Source organism: Cariama cristata, unplaced genomic scaffold (genome assembly GCF_000690535.1).
Source record: "Cariama cristata isolate BGI_N322 unplaced genomic scaffold, ASM69053v1 scaffold4878, whole genome shotgun sequence".
NCBI classification, from domain to species: Eukaryota; Metazoa; Chordata; class Aves; order Cariamiformes; family Cariamidae; genus Cariama; species Cariama cristata.
In genome coordinates, this window is record NW_009632790.1 from 100,348 (window position 1) to 120,817 (window position 20,470).

General features: G+C 43.7%; 1 protein-coding gene across 1 annotated transcript in view; it reads right to left on the reverse strand.

The window, feature by feature from the left end:
• Nucleotides 1–3,312: 3,312 nt before the first annotated feature.
• LOC104166535 (dynein heavy chain 9, axonemal-like) overlaps nucleotides 3,313–20,470 on the reverse strand; it is a 69,333-nt gene continuing 52,175 nt past the window's right edge. The window contains 5 exon segments of the mRNA XM_009706498.1: nucleotides 3,313–3,523; nucleotides 3,525–3,586; nucleotides 9,616–10,005; nucleotides 18,124–18,306; nucleotides 19,787–19,957. Coding sequence (XP_009704800.1) covers nucleotides 3,364–3,523; nucleotides 3,525–3,586; nucleotides 9,616–10,005; nucleotides 18,124–18,306; nucleotides 19,787–19,957 — 966 coding nt within the window. The 3' untranslated portion in view covers nucleotides 3,313–3,363.

Consider the following 20,470-nt stretch of genomic DNA (forward strand, 5'->3'; position numbering starts at 1 on the left):
AAGACCTGTTCAGCAATAACTAAAACATCCCTGGGTTATCAACACTGTTTCCAGCACAAATCCAAAACATAGCCCCTTACCAGCTACTATGATGAAAATTAACTCTACTCCAGCCAAAACTAGCACAGTAGGGTAGCCTACAGAATCTGTTACCTCAGTTATGTGTTAAGAGGCATTTGAAAATAGGAAGCTTAAGACAGTTCTCTCTCTTGCATTAGATATTTGCAGTTGTCTTTTTACGAAGCCATAACTGGCTTCATTATTAATTTTTTGGGGGCTGTGCCTTGGAGACACTGTCTGACAATTAAACAAAGTTCTTACCAGAAAGTTTTCCCACCTTACTTTCATCCAGAAGGTCATCATTCTCCAGGACTGCAAGGACAAGGATTTTGCATCTCCTCATTCCTGCAGGAAGACAACTGTTATGTTGCTCAGCCCAAGAGAGTAACTGTGGATCTCCTGTAAAGCCTGAGGGCTTTACTCTCCTACATTACTCTGGATAGGAGGACAATACACTGTGGAAAGTTGATAATGCTGGACTGGGAGAGGTTTGACCATGTCCCCATCAGTGTGTGCTGAGGCCACCCATAAAGCTGTTCAGTTTTATATAAGGCTCTGAGAAACCCACAGAAATGCTGTTGTGGTTTAACCCCAACAGGCAGCCAAGCATCACACATCCACTTGCTCACTTCATCCCACTGGGGTGGGGGAGAGAGTTGGAAGGATAAAAATCACGGTTGAGATAGACAGTCTAATAGGTAAAGCCCTAAGCGAATGGCACATAGGGCAGTGCAGAGCTGCCCTGAACACAGGAGCATTTCCCAGCAGGTTAGGGAAGGGTGGTAGTAAAAGGTATACAGAGCAGAAGAGGAGTGACTGTGGTGCTCCCTGGGAGTTTCTTAGGGCACGGTAGGACCATACAACACACCCACGCTTCCAGGCACTGCAAAACATGGAGCACAGTAAAGCTCAGAGGGGGACACCTGCATTGTTGCATCCTGGATTTTGGCTTTCTGTTTGTTAGGAGATTTCACGCATACCCATCTCTTTAGGATTCTCTGGCTGAGCAATAAATAGTCTATTGAAACCTCTGATTTATAGGCCTTTCTGGAAAGCTTTGTCTGTAGAGCTCTCCAGTGATGCTGGTGGGCTCCTGCTCATTGAGACACAGTAATGGGCTTGGTCCAGGCTTTGGAGGAGTCTTTCAACAGCATTCCTGAAATGGCCAGGGTGGGCTTGGTGACATATGGCAGGTCAGAGTGGGCTTAGTAAGATCCAGCAAGTAATCCCCAGATACCCTTTGTGGTTTGTACATGAGCCTCCTTCTTACCCATCTTCCTCCCAAGATCTGCTTCAACATCCCAAGCACTGCACAGACATCACTGTTGCACTTCAGGCCAACAGACAATCTTGTACTACTGCTGCTTGTCCCAGGTGCAAATACATTGCGGGGCAACCCAGAAGACATGGTGCATGGGACACTGCCTTTGCCAACCCACTACTCTTCCCTGCCTACTGGTGTGCAAGGACACCTGTGATGTTGAACTCCAAACTTGGTTGGGAAGCATAATTTCTAACCTGGAAGTAGATCCTTCTCTTGTGGTTGCAGTGGCCATACCACAGGCAGATCAAGCCCAGCTTACCTCATTTAAGAAGTCTAGAATTTCAATGCCTTGGTCTGAGCCACTCTCCATTTCTTCACAGTGAGCACAGGGAAATGAAAGCCAGATCTGACTCCTCTTTGACAATCAGTGGAGGATAAGGTGGGAGGACCAAGTCCCTCATGGAGTATCAGGGCAGCTCGAAGTGATTAACTCACTAGGGGCTCTCCAGGCTGTGGACTTGCACCCTATGAACCCCACCGCTGCCTAGAAAAATGATCCTGGAAGTTTCAATGCCACCATGTAGTCAGTAGGAACAGAATTGGCTGGTGATTCTCCCCTTTCCCTGGTTGGTACTGAACACTTGAGCCCATTCAAGGCAAACCCTGGTGAGTGGGGACTTCTCAAGATGAGGCAATGTTTGTAGAGGTGCTCATTGACTTTGGGGATCATCCGAGCAACAGGAATTGTAGTATTCCCAAAGGAGCGTCACAGTCCCTGTTGTAGACCTGAGTCTGTCTGTGAGACTGTAACTTGACATTAGGTTAGAGAGGGAAATTTTGGGGGTGCTCATCGATGCTCATTCCACTGAGACCAAATACTCTGCACATCTGCCATTTTCCCCTTCCTTCCTACACGTCCTCCCTGCTGACACATGAGCTGATACCTGCAGTGAGCTGAGACATGGTCATGAATCCTACAGATGAAAAAGCATGGCTACTTGCATGGTGAGCAGCAGAAGGATACTGTGTACCAAATGAGGAAGAGAAACAGCAAATATTAGACAGAGGTGGGGTCCTGTGTTGTCCAACAAAGCACTGCAGACTGCACAGAGAATATATACAGCTCTATTTCCCCAGGCAATCAACGTAACTTCTCACATTTCCTAGCTCCCAAGTGCTCAGCTTCTGCAGTCCAGAGCAGTGCTGTGTGTCTGGCTAATTAAGATAATGTATACCCCAGTTATCCCTCTCTGTGCTTTCTGCTCTAGAAACACATCAGTTCTCACCCACTCCCTTCATAATTATAAATGCGACTATCCAAACGACTGCGTTTGTCCCACTTGACCCTGCATGAACTCCATACAGTGAGTAAATGTGTGATACAGGCCTCCAGGCAATTTTTAGAGACTAGTCCAAGAGTAATGATCTTTATTAGTAAATTTCTGTCACTATGAAACATTCTTCTTAAATAATCCCTGTGCTGTACTTTTACTGTTGATTACATTAAGGACATTGGATATTAACACTATTTTTAATGTTTCTAAAATTTATGGGAATATTAGCAAGAAACAATTTATATTGATACCACCTGCTGATCTCCCAACTTTCGACATTACCCTTATGACAAAGATACACTCATGTATAGAAAAGAATAAGATCTGAAGAATTTCACAGGTCACAGGATGATCTAAGGACTTTGGAGAAGGCCACTGAATTTAAAACTACCTTGGATCACAAAAAAGAAACAAACATTAAATTCATATTTGAGCTTAGCACTCTCTGCAATCTGGTTGTGGGTTGGTATCTTCCAGTGCTCCAGTGCAGCAGTGTAGGAATTACAGGATACTGATTTACAGCAGCCAAGAATCTGGTCCATGTGTCCCTCTGCACCTCTGTCACCTCTTTGCAAGCTCTATCTAGGCTATGTGCCCAGTACTCAAAGAGATGGAGCTTGGGTTCAATCTCAGGATATTATTTTTTTAAATTGTCTGAGAAAGATGTTGTTAAGGGTTTGAAAACGAGGTGCTCTACTGGTAAACCTAGATCTGTAGCAGTAATGCCACACCAGCGAGCACCCACTTGGAAGGATTTTCTCTAGATTTAAGGTTAAAAGTCCACACATAAGTTGTTCCTCTTTGGCGTGTTTTGTATACAGGACATGGGTACATACTACGAATATCTTGTTTGTCAAAAAAAATTGATGAAAATGACAGGCATGGTCGGGGTTAGTTCCTTGAGCCTGGCATCTGTGATTATCCCAGCCTACAAAGGAAAAAAGACAAAGTCTTAGTTAGATTTCCAAGATATCCACCAGCTGTACCCTCATATGCATGATCCTCTGTAGTGTTTATACAAGCTAGTCTTATGAGGGAAGTACAAACATCTTTCCTGAGACCAAGGGGGTGGATGAATCTATTTGAGGTAAGGAGGGTCTGGATCAAACACCTACCCTGTTTCATCAGAAGCCTCTCTCAAGCATAGCGTATTCCAAAGGCACAGATGTCCACTCTCATCAGATGTTCAAATCCACACACACCTGAGCAGGACTTTGCGCTACAACAATGTTCCTGGCTACAGCCTGCCCCATCATCCTCATACAGCTCTTACTCAAGATTTTACCAGATCAGAACCACCTCGTGGGAAGCGTGGCTTGTGCTAGGATCAGTTATGGACACCTGAACAGGGCTTGGGACGGAGAACAACGGTCACTTGAGAAGAGTCTAAAAAGCACCAAGTGTCCCACCACACCAGCAAAATTTGAGCATGACATGGGATACACTTGTCAGGGCAATGAATGCATGCAGTGTTTTGTGTGGCCCCAAAAAGCACCACAGCCTTGCTTCCACTCTTATAGGTGCTCACACCAGCAACGGGGATTCAGAAGGACTGTTCCTGAGGGAATACTATCATTAAATAATAAGTCCACTTTATCCTCTTCAAAGCAATGTTTTCGTTCACCAGGCTGCCTGACCCAGGAGAAGGATATTTTGCTGTCCGGACATGAAATCAATGGTGCTTGTTTCTCTAACTTGGGTCTCTCTGGCAACTTCTGTTTCTCTTTCTGACAATAAAATACCCTGCGCATCAGTCAACTTCCAGGAAAGGCTGCAAAATTGCTTAATGGAGGCTAGAAAGACCAAATGAAAACAAATATAGAAATGGAAAAAACTTCTCAGTGCTAAAGAAACTGCCTCTCACTGCAGCTTAGCTTCACATATCATTATTATTTCAGCTGCTCTTAGATCAGATTTGTGGGATGATATTCAACCCCTCTAGTAGTTTACTTAGTTCTGCAAATGAATGAAAAGTAATCCCTCTTGCAACACATCTCAGTTTAATTGTACTAACGCCATCTGTTATACTAAGCTATGATAAATCCAACTCTGATTTAGGATTTTATATTTCCAACATTCTGAAGAAACATTAAATAATTTTTATACTACCTTGCAAAGAAGCTAATTATCATACATTGTTATGCACTCATTTTAAATCCACATCTTTGATTCCTGAGTCTGGATTTTGATCAGATCTCTCTTTTACTGCTGACAATTCTTCAAATCAAATTTCCAAGATGTATTCTACCTACTTCTGGATTAAAAAGAGTTGAAATCTTCCTGAGGTATCTCTATGGAACATATAATTTTGTTATGTCTGGACTGATTAGCATTTGCATTTTTTATTGCTCTCTTCATCAGAAATTAAAATTACTCTGAAAGCAATTTTACCAAACTACTAGCACAGCACATCTGGTAAAAAGCCACTTTTCTGTGCTCAGAGTTCAGGTCTCAGATCCTAAAGAAGTCTCCACTTCTTGCTTGTCCTGGCTTCTCAACAGGCAATTTGAAGCATGGACGTATTACACTGCCATATATCACAGACTCACAGAATGGTCAGGGTTGGCAGGGACCTCTGGAGATCATCCAGTCCAATCCCCTTGCCAAAGCAGGTTCACCTACAGCAAGTTGCACAGGATTGCGTCCAGGTGGGTTTTGAATATCTCCAGAGAAGGAATCTCCACAACCTCTCTGGGCAGCCTGTGCCAGTGCTCTGCCACCCTCAAAGTACAAAAGTTCTTCCTCATGTTAAGATGAAACTTCCTGAGTTTCAGTTTGTGCCCGTTGTCTTTTAACCTGTCGCTGGGCACCACTGGAAAGAGTCTGGTCCCATCGTCTTGACATATCATTGAGTCCAAAGACACAAAACAACTGTCACAAGCCAGGGATACTAATAGATGGGCCCAAATACATATGCAGAAAGCCAATATCCCCTCCCAGTCAAATGCATTTTGAACTGTTACTAGCACAGGCGCACCTGTGCCACAGATAATTTAGGGTCAGTTGGCTTAAAGACCATCACAGCTTGTTTGTCTTTCAGACAGAGTTGCTTCTGTTTGCAGAAAAGGAAAACTGGTGATCTGACCAGCAGTGTAGGCAGCAGGGAACATCACTCCAAGGTGGTCCAGAGACTGCTGGGGTTAGTGGTTTTCACTGGACATGGAGAGTGAGAAAAAGATCCATCCATGGAGTATTCAGTGAAGAAAACCTAATGATGTGCTGTCCAGTAAAGCCAAATGAAAGACGAGTTTTTATCACTGAGTAGTTTAGGAGTTGAGATATAGATGGAAAAGGGTTTGACAAGTTATTAATTTTTCAAAACAACCATAGATAAGAGACTGGTTGTTCACAGCACAATTTGTAAATGTTCCCTTCATGGCTGCATTGTAAGTCTTTCACTGGAGACCTCAGCTTGAGCCACATCCTACTCTCACTCTCATAGCTCACAAATACATGGGCATTACTGACAGTTGAAATCTGCACTAAAAGCCTTCATATGATGTCCCAGCTCACCTCTCCAGGAAAAATGTCAGTCTCTGATGCATGAGATTTGCGTACCTGGTGCCTCTGCAGAAGAACATGGCAAGCTGTGATGTTTGGGACTGGGCTATCAGAACTGGGCTATACCAGGGCTGGTTTGCACACTGATGTTTTCATCTGCATACACTGCTGGGAGCATCTCAGATAAAAATGAGTGGTGTGCAACTGTCCCCAAAGATATCAAGCTACTTGAACTGTCAAATAAATATGTGACTCTTCCATGCCACACAGATCTGTCCTTCTAAGCCTCTCTACTCATTTAAGACTAGCGCTTTACATAGAACAAGCTTTACAAAGCACTCAGAAACCTTAGTTGGCGTGGCTTGCAGGAGACATGATCCCCTCAGCATTAAGTCACAGCTCACCATGCTGTGCACTGCCTGTGCATCTCTTCCAAGGACAAAATGCTGTGTTGCCTACACCTGGCAAAGCTCTGTGTGGCACATGTGGTGCAAAACCCATCACTCCCCTTGTCCTATCATGCTCCAGTACCCTTGTTGAGTACGCACATACTTAGCATCAAACTCTCCATCGCTGCGAGCAAGAAAACCAGGAAACAGTCAGCAATCTCCCATGGCTTGAGATAAAATGTCCCACTGGTCCAACTGTCTCTCACTGGGTCCCACTGACTTTAGCAGTGCTACAACAGCAGATGATTTGAACCCAAAATAACCTGCTTGGTTTCAACTCTTCTAACGGCTGCCTGCTGTTTTGTAATGAATGTTTTATAAATTTAAGACACCCAAGGGCAAATATAAATGTTTAAATAAACAGAAAAATGTGAGTAGTAGAACATAGAGGCACTTCTTCCTTTTTTGAAGGCACATTCTAAAAATGAAAATTTTTTACAAGTGGAGGTGTTCCTCAGAGGAGTTCTTCTAAACAAGACCTGCCATTCTTATCAGAGGATTAATTTGAAAGGACTATACAACCCAAAAATACTATGCACCTGTTTTAAAAATGTTGCATCCATTAATAGATGCTGGTGCTCACTGGATTACAGGTAAAATGAATAGTTCCACTAGGTGGAAATGGTATTTCGATGTGAGGAGCAACATATGAAAATATTCTTTTCCTCTCTGAGGCATGATACCCAGAGACTATGAATGGTTCTATAAATGTAATTGCTCAGTATCTTTCAATCACAAGGAACATGCAACCAGAAAAACACATTTACTAAAGTCTGGATGGTCTCTGAAGACAAACCTCATTGCTGAATGCAATCACCCATACAAGTTAATGGAGGGAGGCAGAGGGGAGAAGCCATGTGTTTCCCAAAAGATTTCTGGCTTTGCACCACCAAAACTTCCCACTCTTCTCTTCCGCCACCACTTGGAGATGGGTAAAGCCTAGGCAGAAGTCAGACATTTTGAGCATTATATTTTCTAGTAATGGTGGTAATGGTGATAAAGGAAAACCCAGCAGTAGTCACTGGAATTTGTTTTTAATGGAGCATTCATTGTGCAAGACCAGGAATGTTTTTAAACTTTCTCTGTACTGTTGTGTCCAGCTGTTCTGTATCAGAATAAAATGCCAGTTTTTGAGGATAACTGAAATCCAGTGCTCCCCATAACAACGGGCTGTGATGTCCAAGAGCTGCAAGGTGTTTTGTATGGCAGCCACACCAAAGGCTTAGACAAGGGAATAGGCAAGGAACTGTAGGACCTGGGCCTGGGAAATGGACTGGGCTGGTCTCTGTTCTGCTACTGTGACTTCTGCTATTAGCAGAGCCAAAATTATGGAAGCGGAAGATCTGAACTTACACCCATGTGAGATCTGTACTGCAACCTTCTGACAGAGCCTTTGCCAATGTTGCTGACTGTCTGTGGCTTTCCAGGCCCAGTGTGCACATCAACCCATGTCCAGAGACAAAATGACCTGGAACTTTGACCTCCCTAAGGATTTGTGATAAAATGCACTGGATGCCATCACTCAGTGAGTTCAAAGCTTTGCCTAATTTCCTGTCCTTCATGGGAAACTATTTCAGAGAGTGAGCTGAAAAATACATGGAGAGTATTAGATCTGCATTGCAAGGTCAGGTTGGGATACGGTATACAACAGGTGCGGCCTCTCTCCTCAGTATCCTACCACCAAGCTCCACAACAGAAAAAGGAAGATCTTCAAGGTTAAGATTCTAATAGGCTGTCTCTGAAGTAAAAACCAATTCTTGCAAGAGGGTAAACTTGACACAGATAAGTAAGTTCTGGGTGACCCACTTTGATCAGCCTTCACTCTCTCACAGATCACTGGCAGCAGGAGCATCGCACTGGCTGCCCAGAGTAGGAGCTGCATGAATCACTGTCATTTAATTCTCACACGCAGCACAAATTGGGAGTTATGGTACCATGGCCCAGGCAACATGGAAGACAAAGCCCAGGGGGGATTTGTCAGTCTAATGGCTCTCACTCTGCAGATTGCACTCCCAACAGCTGACAACTGTCAGAAGAAATGACAGGGACAACTCTGTTCCTCTGGGATGCTGCTCTGAGAGGTGCACTGAGAGAGGAGCGCTGACAGCTATGCGGAAAGGGCAAGCGTACAAGCTTCCCTTCAGCTGCCCGGTTGGTGGGTATGGTCCTCACCTTGGCTGCCCTGAGGCTGGCTGTGCTACAACTGAAAGGTATTGGGCCACATCCAGAAGGGGAAAGAAGAAGAACAAGGGCCACCCAATCTCCTCTTTATCCAGGATCAGTCTACCCCCCCATCCCTCCACGTTGATTCATCAGCCTGAGTCCGTATTGGCTACACAGATTAGGCCTTCATGTAAGATTTATTTGGCACCCTAAAGGGTTGGTTAAAGGATGCGGTTAATTTTTGGTCACAAATCCTGTCTATGCAGATGACATCCTGCAGCACCCAACAGTGGAAGGGTGGTGGTCTGGAATTGGCACACCCCACCCATTCAGCTCTGCAGATATGAAGATGTAGGAAATCAGTCCTCTCCTTTCTCCCCACTGTTGCTAAACAGGCAACAGAGTAGTGACACTGCAAAAGTCTGCCTCATCACTTTTGGAGGTGAAGATGCAGGGACAATAGGTGCAAAGGTGCTGGAACAATACAGCCCTGAGAGGACCCCATGTTTTCTGTCTGTAGTAACACCATGAGTTTATTCAATGTACTCTGAGGTTGAGATTCACCTTGCAAAAACTAGATATATCAGTCCAAGTTGGCCATGCTGAACTCCCTTCACAGCCATGGAACAGACAACTCCAAGGCGTGATTTATCTCACCACCTTGGGTACCCACTCTGCACTGCAGAGGAGAGGCCCATCTTTCCCATTCCTGAAGAAGCAGCTCAAATGACTATTTTAAATGAGTTCCTGTCTGAGTTGAGAAGTTGCCCAGAGTACAGTACCAAGCAATAAAGGCATAACATTCATGGCTTCACTTTCAACACAAGAGCCTTGGTAAACTCACCTGTGCATCCCAGCGTGCACCCTCCATGAACAAACCATGGACATATGCCCCTTCCCGAGGAGGACTGGCAAAATCTTCTCTGCTCTTTTTTGTCACATCGCAGTGCAAGGTCATCTTGTCCAAAGGCCACTCATTCTTTCGGGCTGTGGATTGCATGACGGCTGTCAAGATAGACTGGGGATTGAAGAATCCAGCAAGCCACACTGTGGAGGGTAAGGAAAAGTCTCCTGTCCAGGCCTCCAGCTCCTTGATGCGAGTGAGGAGGTCAGCAAACCATGTGCCCAGGCTGGCTGTGGAAGGGTAAGCCCTCTTTACCCAGGACTCAGGCACCATGTCCAAGAAGAGGGTATTCTGCAAGTTCTCCATGTCACTTGTCATGGTCAGTTCTCCCTGAGTGAGAAAGGGTATAATTAGCACGGACAACTGTTTAACCTGAACAAAGCCTGCTTGAAAGCAGAAGCTGAACTAGGAAGTGTGGAAGAACATGGCATCCTACACAGTCACTACTGTTCACATATTGTGAATTTCTTAATGAGTTTTGAGATTTCATGAACAGCTTCTAATGCATATTCCTGCATCCTCACCTTCCCTACTGTAAAAATACTACTTGGAGGAAAAGTTGCAAAGTAACTGCAAGCGTGGGTGTCCCTCAGTTGTCCCAGTGTTCTTTCTGTTTTCTCTCATTGATTGAAGATCTTTACAGGGCAGATTTTTGGAGGTACAAAGCTGTTTCGACTCATGCTGCCAGGGCAGGATACTGGAGTCTCTGATGATCTACTCCAAAACTGTCCAAATGTTAGTTACGTGAAGTCCTATCCCCCTCCTCTCCTCCACTTCCCCTCACTCCTCTCCTGCTTTATTACTTTTCAGCACAAGTCTTTCTTTTTGACTTCACATGTTGTCTGCAAATGTAATCACAGTTTCTTTCACAGCAGGGAAACACACAACAAATTAAGATATGATTCAGCCAAATGAGATATAGAGAGAGGTTTGACTTTTCCTTTATCTAGCGCTTAATTATTTGTAAAGCTTTTAGAAACCTGTATCAGTTTCCCCCATGCAGGAGAAGACCTGAAACATCATTCCCTGGCTGAAAAGGTGTTCTGCACAGCAATAACACCACCCCTCTTGAACTTCTGGTACTCTGCAAAGGATCCCCAGTGACTGCTAGTCTAAAATTAAGAAAATTCCTAAATATTGAGCTGAAATTACTTAAATCTAAGCAAGAGGTGCCTGGATAGTACCGATGCTGAAAGGGCAGCTAAGAGAGGTCATTAAGAGATGTAGCACTTTGTGCAGCCGTTTGCACAGAGTAGCACACAGGTGGGGTTCACAAACTCTGCTGAGGGCAGTGTACACTTGCTTAGCAAGAGTCATGACATGTCATGGTGCATTGTCCCCAGTATCACGTGGAGCAACTGTCCCTGGCACAGCAGAGGCCCCAGCTCAGACTAAGCTCCTGACAGAGGCTGAAGTTCATCGTGTCTGGGACTGCAGGCAGTTCCTGGAGCCTCTCACTGAGCTTGGGGCTGGGAAACTGTCTTCTTGTCTGTAGGAGATGTGCATCCATGGAGGACCTGTGCTACCAAGTAAAGGATCTGCAGGAGGAGGCCAGCAAGCGGTTTAGCATCACAGATGATGAGAAAGAGACAAACCGGATCTTCTCTGAGACCCTGCAGATATAAAAGGAGCCTCAGATCCCAACAGTATCAAAGGAAGACAGGCACAGTCTGTGCCTATCTGCTTGGGAAAGGGAGACTCTCGTTATGGTGAAGGCTGGAAGCTTGTGACTTCCAGCAACAGGAACAAACTTTATGTTTCCTCTGAAGATCTTCAGCTACACAACAAGTTCAGTGCTCAGGTAGGAGATGAAGGGTTGGGAACTCTGTCCATCAAAGTATCCCAATGCTGCCAATGGAGCCTGAGCCATGCAGCAGCACAGGAGAGATTAGTAAGTGACAGTAGTAGCTGACTCCCTGCTGCAGAAGGCAGAGTTCCCCACCTACCAACTGATCTTGCTGTCTGGGGACATTTACTGCATGCTGGGAGCTTGGATCCAGGACACTGTGGAAAGACTGCTGAGGTTTGTCCACCCCTCAGACTATTATCTCCTTATACTTTTCCACAGGGTCACCAATGATACTCAAAGATGGGTGTGCTGCCATTCAGAGGGACCTAGACAGGCTGGAGAATTGAGTTGAGAGGAATATCATCAGGTTTAACATAGGGAATTGCCAAGTCTTGCACCTGAAGAGCAATAAGCCCAGGCACGAGTACACACTGGGGATCAATTGCCTGGAAAGCAGTTGTAGGAAAGGACCTGGGAGTCCTGGTGAACAAGCAGCTGACCATGAGTCAGTAATGTACCTCTGCAGCAAAGAAGGCCACCAGTGTCCTGGACTGCAATAGAAGGAGCATTATCAGCATGTTAATGACAGCCTTCTGCTCAGCACTGGTGAGGCCACGTTTGGCATGCTGCGTCCAGTGCTGGGATTGTTCAGTCTCAAGAAGAGGTGGCTCAGGGGGCATCTTTCCAATATCTATAAATATCTGATAGTAGGAGGTAAAGAAGATGGAGCCAGATGCTTCTCAGTGGTGTCCAATGACAGAACAAGAGGCATGTGAAAAACTTGATATACAGGACATTCCATTGAAATACAAGTACAAACTTTTTTACTGTGAGGGTTGTTGAGCACCGGAACAGGTTACCCAGAGAAGCTGTGGAGTCTCCATCCTTGGAAATTTTCAGAACCCGACAGGGCACAGTCCTAGGCAACCTGCTCTACTTGACCCTGCTTTGAGCACGAGGTTGGGCTAGACAACCTCCAGAACAACTATTCTGACATTCAAAACAAGAGTCTGCAAAGACAAAAACTTGCAAATGCAGGCTCAGCTTCTACTGGTATGTAATGCCCTTCACAATTTAAATCTTTGCATGCCCCATGCTGAGCTGGAGAGGTACAACACACCACAGTAGTTTGGAGACTCATAGCTAATGTTGATTACTGGTTTCCATTATAAATACTTACTTTTGTCCCCTTATCATTGTGCCAAAATTTATCTGACTTACAATTTCTCTTTGCCTCAGGCTGAATGTTTTTTGGAAAGATTAACTGAAATCAGTTGAGCCATTGCTGAGAATGAGGGTGAGAGAATTGGGTCAGTCTATTCACATTAAAAAATTCCAGCTGTTCTTTCACAGGACTTCAGTGCCTCCAGCCACGAGGTCAGCAGAGGTGCCCTTTACTGCAGCCACAAAAATCTATGAAGCTTTAGCAAAAGTTAAAATCCTCTTAAAACAATCCCAACACATGTTTAGCAATGCTCGTCAGAGTCCAGCAGTTGAAAATCTTTGCAGTTTATTCCTATGCTGACCATGCTGCACAGAGCTCTGATCTGCAGATCACACTGACAGGCTACAGTAGGACAAGATCACAGCTTAGACACCCAACCAAACCGTGGGAGAGCCGTAACGAGTGCCCTTGTTGATGGTCCATGCTGCATCTGGCACTAACAAGTGGAGTCAGGCTTAGTGCTGAGTGATCAAGACTTAGGGCAAAGAAGCATGCCAGTGCTGTTAAGTTAGCAAGCATTTTCTCAAAAGTACACTCCAAAAAGACCAGAGACTCCCAAGCTTGGAAGACAACTTGTCACCGGAACAGAAATCTGAGCTAACTATGCTGTTGCAAATGCAACACTCAGAGCTACTGGATGACAGCTGAAACAAAGGGCTTGAATATACATCTGTCCCATACACTGAATTTAGGTACTGGAAATGGTCCACTCTAGCACTTCTGGTTTTTTAGCACTTGACTTACAACTCTTATCTTGTTTGTTTGTTTTGGTTTTGTTCCTGTGAAAGTTTCTAAACACCCACAATAAAATTTATTTTGTCTGGCAATAAGCAAGGGCAGTACTTCAAGGGAATGTGTGTCCCCAGCATCTACTAATTCAAATCAGAGCCGAGAGCACTTTCATACTGCCACCATGCCTGGAAGTCACTGCAGCCCTGGGAACTCCATTCAGAGTTGCCCCCCTCTAGAGATCTGTGATTTCCTACCCAGAAATCCCCTCCCTGGGAAACGTTCATCTCTCAACAGGATGGACTGGAACAAGGCATTACTAAACCTCTGCTCCAAAGATGACTTTTTAAAAGTAGTAAGCATTTAAAGGCAGCAAGTGTCTGAACTTGCTGGGTTTCCCCATGGAGAACAAATTTCTGGTGGATAGAGAAAATCACGTGTACAAGGGTTTTAAGATTGTCTTTAACACTCTTGAAACTAAAAGCAACAAATAAGGTTAAATGAAATGGTAGAAGCAAGACTGCTTGCAATTATTCCTAAACCACGACAAACAACTGTAACCACCTTTCAAAATACACATCATCTTCTGTCATTTCATGTGAACAGGGACCAGGCAAGCCTCTGCCAGTAAATCATCTCATTATTTCTATTAAATTATTTTACTTTTATAGGGAATGTCAAAATTATGAGTTACCTGGTAAAAGGTCTTTAAAGTCCTGGGTAATTCCAAACACAAGGGACAAATACAAATGAAAAATGTCTCATTTTTGTATTTGCCATGAAGTTACAATGAAATACAAAGGCAGTGCATGCCCTGTGCATTTCCTCTTAGGCACCTGAGCTGTTTCATTTTATCTATAACACACTTTAAGACAATTTACTGACCCACAATTAAAGCTCACACAACAGAAAAGCATGGGGAATCTAATCCAAGGGGCTAGTAATGAGCTTCACAGGGATGTCAAAATCATTTGACCTTATCAGGAGGCTGTTGCCATGGCTTTCTTATTTAATAACGTCTGTTGGCACACAAACTCTGAGGTATCATTGCGGTTCCTTCTTTGTTCATATCACATAGGTCATCTTCTCCCATCTCAGGAGAACTTAGACACTGAGAGGAGCTATTCAATAGGCTGGTGTCTGTATAAAGCCATGGTAAGACCAAGCAGGAAATAAAAAATGTCTGAGGGGCAAAGTAGCACACTGGTCACAGCAGGACACTGAGAACCACAGAGCCTTCTGATAATGACATTCAGAAGCATTTTGCACTCCTGGAAAGGTTTTAAAGTTGGTAAAAATATTGCAAAATGTGTGCAAGCAGTCCAATTGATTTACAGACATAACGCTCATGATCATATATCATGTCTAGTTTTACTTTCAGGAAACAAATGAATTAGCAAATGTAATTCTCAGGAAGGTTTAAGAAAAGCAATTTTTAAAGGCTGCGCACTCAAGCATACTTGTTGGAATCTCCTGTGAGGATTCAAAACATCTATAGCAACTATCTCATATAGTTGTCCAAACACAATTATGCATAAATTTGCATTTCAGATGCTGAATACGAAAGTGCATCAGGAATGATTCGAATTACTGTTTTTTTTTCTGAAATGCTGGGAGTAATTTTCATTAAAGACACCCTTGAAAGAAATCCTAATCAGCCTGCAGACATTCCCTCAAGATGAGCAGACTATTGTCACAAATTGTTTTCTCAGTTAAGGTTACTTCACTGGTTATTTCATAGATAAATATTCAGCTAGCCTTACAAAATTTGGTCTTACTTCATCCTTTTATAATGTCTACTATGCTCATTTTGGATGCTTATCCTTCACCGAGATTGCAAAATAGAAAATCTGCTTGCAAAAATTACACTGGGTACAACATTAACATGCAAGTGTTTCAGCCCAACCTCTGGTTTCACCAAAGTCATCTAGAACAAAGGACTTTGAAATGCAGTATGCCAGTTATTTTTGATGGCTACCAATCTATTGCATTTTCTCTTCCTCTTAATGGGATATCTCCTATTTTTGGACCAAACAATCGCTTTCCACTACACAGACACAATGAATTATTCAAAAATTCAAATTAAGCTTGACATTTCCAAATCTCCTTCTTTTAGCAGATAGTCAGTTAAAAACAATAAGACTTGCTTTCTCTGTGTTTTATTTATTCTGTTCTGAGATCTGTGGTTCCTGTTATGTAAACTCTCCTCCTCTGAGTACTATCAGTAAAGATCCCCAGTCCCAGAGATTAACGTACATTAACAGCTCTCATAGGAGCTGCATTCAGAAGAAACAATTCAAGAATTATTTCTCTCCCAAACTGAGTGTGAGACCTAGCTGTCAAGTCACGACAGCAGCATTGCCTACAGAAAGAGCCAACAGCAGGACCAAGCATCCTCTGGCCATTATGTGGGACCCAAGGCATGGGAAGGGCCTGTTGGGGGATGCTGGGCAGAGATGTGGGTCATACATGACATCTAACTCAGTTCTGCAGGGATCCACATGCAATCTTGGCTTGCAGGTACAGAAGAATTGCCCACTGGTGGTATCTCAGACTCTTCAAATTTGTCTCTTCAGCATACACAAGATGAAGAAATGCTAACACAAATAAATAGTGCTACTTGTCTGGTCTTCAGTAGCCCTTAAGTCCTAGCCATGTCTCTGAATCACACCGTAGGTACTGAGGCTGTTGGGACCAAACTATGTAGTCATTAGAGGTGCCTTTTCTGTAGATAGCATCCCACTTCCCTGTCATTATTTGTGGCAGGGTTTTGGGGAGAAATTTGCGCCCTATATTATTGCCTGATTTCTGTGGTTTATTTTGTCTGTGGTTTATTTAAGCTCATGCATCCACTCATTCCCCCTATCAATGTTAAATAGCTTGTTCTTCTCCACATTAAATCTAATTGCTACGCATTGTTCTAGTTACAATTATATCTTGTTTGGTGCTCCAGGATTGAAACATTAAATCACTTCTGTTTACCTGTCTCAGGAAACAGAATTTTCAATTCCACTGCCTTCTGCTAGAAAATAAAGGAAATTTGTTGATGATAATTGACTACATAAATATCAGCCTATTTTAAAATGGATTGTACATACTGGGTCACCATGAAGTGTATATGGTATGTCTCTCTTTTTAATCAAGCAATAAGCATAAGCAGTGAATACTATGCAGAAATCTCTGAGCTAGCATGGACCTAGGTTGCTGGGTTCACAGTGTACAGCACAATGTGTCTGGGATTTAGAAGCAGCCTAGACCTATTCCTGCAGAACTGCAGCTACCTAAAATCCCAGAGACAAACCTACCACCTCTGTGTGCGCACTGTAGATAGGGCCTTTGAAGATCTCTCTTCAAAGCTGCCCTCAGGAGAGGGTTGGGATTGTTATTCAGTCTCAAGACAGGTCCTACTTGCTCACCTGTCAGCTCTTTCTACTAATATGGGGTCAGACAAAGTAATTGCAGTTCCTTCAAGTGCAATGGTTCCCATGCTATGCAAATTATTTTTGCAAGCTGAGCGTTTTGGTGAAATGGGAGAATGCCCAGTGACTGACGTCCTTAATTGCTGCCTCACACCATGAAATCACCCAGGGATTTGTGTCAATGATGCAGGGAAGGCATTGGGGTAGCATTGAAGCCATCAGCTTTGTGCTGCAAGCTCCAGGTAGCATTCCTCTGCTACATTTAGGCCTTTCAAAGGGATGTACAGCACTTGGCTGTGGTGAAGAGTCTTTTGGTATGACAAGGTGAAGGAGAAATGTTGCTACAGGGCACCAGGGCTAGTTAGGCAGGTCCTCACTCACCTGCAGTGCAGTCTGATTTATGTTGATGTATTCCCTAATGGACAGGCAGTAGCCTTTTATATTTTGTCGCACCAACTGCCTGGGAGGGGATTCAGCAGATGACTTCCCCTACCAGTGGATATAGCCTCAAAGCACAGCCCTCTTACACATCCTGATGAACCCAGGAATTTACATCCTGCCTCATGCGTCCTGTCAGCCCCAGAGCTCCTCACTACTCTCCGTAAGCAATGGCCAAAGCCACCAGCCAGAGGGACACAGACATCACCTTCCTGGAGCAGAGCCTAGTTTCTTACCAAGTTGGAGAAGAAACTATGGGTGGAACAATCATGGACAGTATCTCCATAGGGAAAGTCTGCTCTGACCCTCCTCCATTAGCAAATGACTCATATCCAGCAAGGGGAGTAGTATCTCTTCCAAAATTCTTGAGTTTTTAACCTTTTTCTCTTATAGCTCTGGACATTTTGTGTCCTTACACATGATCAATCTTTTCTTTGATTTCAGCTCATCCTGTGCCTTTAAGGACATTTTGTTACAAGTTCCTCCCAGTACTTCGGCATTATGTGAAATGGTGTGATTTTTTTTCTCACCTTTAAATAGATCACGTCTCAATTTCTGAGTGATCTATTGTTGCTGTGCTACAATATTGGACGGACAGAAGTGCCTACTCTCTGTTCCCAAAAAGCAGTCATTGCTATGTGTATCTTTAACCTCTCCCAGTGCCTGCTCTCATGGCCTGCAGACAATGTGTCATTCGAAATCCATCTGTGAACCCTTCCCATGGAGTCAAGCTGGTTTTGCAGCCAGCAGTGCCGAATACAGAGTAATGACCCCTTTTATTCCCTGAGCACCTTTTCTGTTCATCAAGATTTTATAACGCTGCAGTCGCAAGCATCCGGAGCTCTCACCTTCAGCCCCAGATCCAGTTCCTTGAGTGAGCGCTTTATTTCACTGGTGAGGATGTTCATGCGCTCACATTCCTGGAAGGCAACCACAACATAGGGCGTCCTCTCCTCCACCTTTGCCATCAGTTCTGCAATGTTAAACTCATCCATCAATTTCTCTAACATATCTTCCAGAAGGGCTTTCACCTGTGTGCCGAAGGGAAAAGAGAGAGGGCTGTCAGTGAATGATCCACTGAGGTTCCTCAGTTGACAGCTGCCTGAACACAGTATGAAAACTCCATCTGCCAGTTAAGCATCCCCTAAACAATCAGTGTCAGCAGCGTTGGGCATGGCACCTTTCAAAGAGCTTGCCATATCCTATTAAAATTCAAATGCTTACAAAAATTAATGTCAGATGAGAAGCTTTCAAAATGACGGTTGAAAAATGTCACTATGACATGTAGCAGTCTCCTTTCTTCTTGGGTCTCAAGCCTGTATTCTTACTTCTCCTAAGGTCAGGTTCAATGCAAGAAGACGGATGGGGCTATAGCCTCAGCTGAGCCTCAGGACAACTGAGCTTATTAGCTGGTTTTTTATGGTATGCTGATACAAAGAAGTGATTATATAAAATTTAATTTTAAGTTGAATTTGGTATTCTGAACTAATGGAGCCGCTGAAGAAAAGCATAATGAAACAAAATTATTTTCTGGTCACCATCACAGTTTGATTTGGAAACAGTGCTTTATATTTCTAAATATTAAACAGGGAAAGTTCCAATGCAACAGGATGTTTCTAGTGTCTAAAAAAAAGAAATAAACCAGACAAAAACAGTTCCATTTGACAATGAGCCATGAAGCCCTTAATCTTCACGGGATCAGCTCTATCTCTCAGGTTTATGCGGATTGTTAGGAAGCTTGGTATGGAAGTCTCTCAGACAATGCTTTGCTTTACCTCTGTGCTGGAACCTGAGCAAGACTTCTGCTTCTTGGGGATTTTCCAGGAACACATAATGCACAGTAACAATTCTGTGAACTGATGTGCGAAACCTGGTGCTTGGGTGTTAATGACAGCTGCCAGCCAGTGACAGTTGCAGCCCAGGGTAATTTTACTGCCATGCCCCATTCATATTTTGGACTTTGTACCCCCATTTCCTCCCAATTCTGCCCCTCCAAACCCTCCACACTTGTGTCGGATGTTACGAAGAGGTAATGATGTGTAGGATGTTATTGCAACCAACTAGGTAGCTAAAGCTAAGGCTTGTCTGGAAAAGCTCTTTAGCTGCACCTCAGGTGTGGTATAGAAATATAATCTAATTTTAAATTCCCCTACAAATCCCTTTGGCTCTGATTTTTTTCACAACAATTACGGCTTGTTTTCTGTAATGTGGCCTCAGAAACCTGTGGGAGTAACTGGACTTTGTAACGTCTTCACAGGATGATAATGAAGGCACTGCTGTTCAGGGGGTAATTAAAAGCCACTATCCTATTACTGACAATACTCCAATTACATCCCACCATGGTGATGTTCTGCATAATATGAGGCTAGTAGTTTTAGACACTTGGTTTGTATCCAGCAAAGGTAGAACACATTATAATGAGCTGTTGTGAGACAAACCTGAGCTAGAAAGGACTACTTATGAATGAGACAGATATCAAAACGCAACAACTCCTTCCTCTACCACTCTCACCGTTTCTTCTCTGGTCACCATTCCTCCTTCACCCATGCTGGTGTCCCGGGGCTGCATCTCCAACATGATGCGGAACAGCTTCTCTGAGGTCTGGGTAAGAAAGCCAATCTCAGCATTGGGATGGAGACCATACAGATAAGGTGATTCTGGAGGCAAGGCATCATCTATGTACTGTACAGAGAAATTCAGGTTCAGGTTAGATACAGAGTCCAGGGCTCTTTGCCTGTAGAATTCACAGTGCTGGAATTATCACCCATCCGAGTAAGTAAGCCCAGGCTAATATGACTTTGCTTGTGGCTGAAACACCAGGGAACTGATGAGAGAAAGGAGTGTATGATTGTTTACAGAACTGCCTCTAATCCTGCTGTGAAAATGTAGTAATTGCTAAAGTTTGGCTTGGCTACATATCTCAGACCTGGACTTTCTCTAGCAATTATCTGCTGTGCATTTCAGCATCAATATCCTGAAATCTCTTGTGGGAATTTAGCTTCCAGTAGTTAAGTTTTATGAACAAAACCAGCCTAATATGCCTATCTCTTCTACTGCACTTATGTACAAAGAACAGATGAGATCAGTAAGTAGATCAACAAGACCCTTCAGTGTTTCTCATCATAACTGATGATAAAAGGAGTTTGAAAGGGCCATTTTAGCAAACAGTATGTGGATGTAATTTTCCAGGAGCCC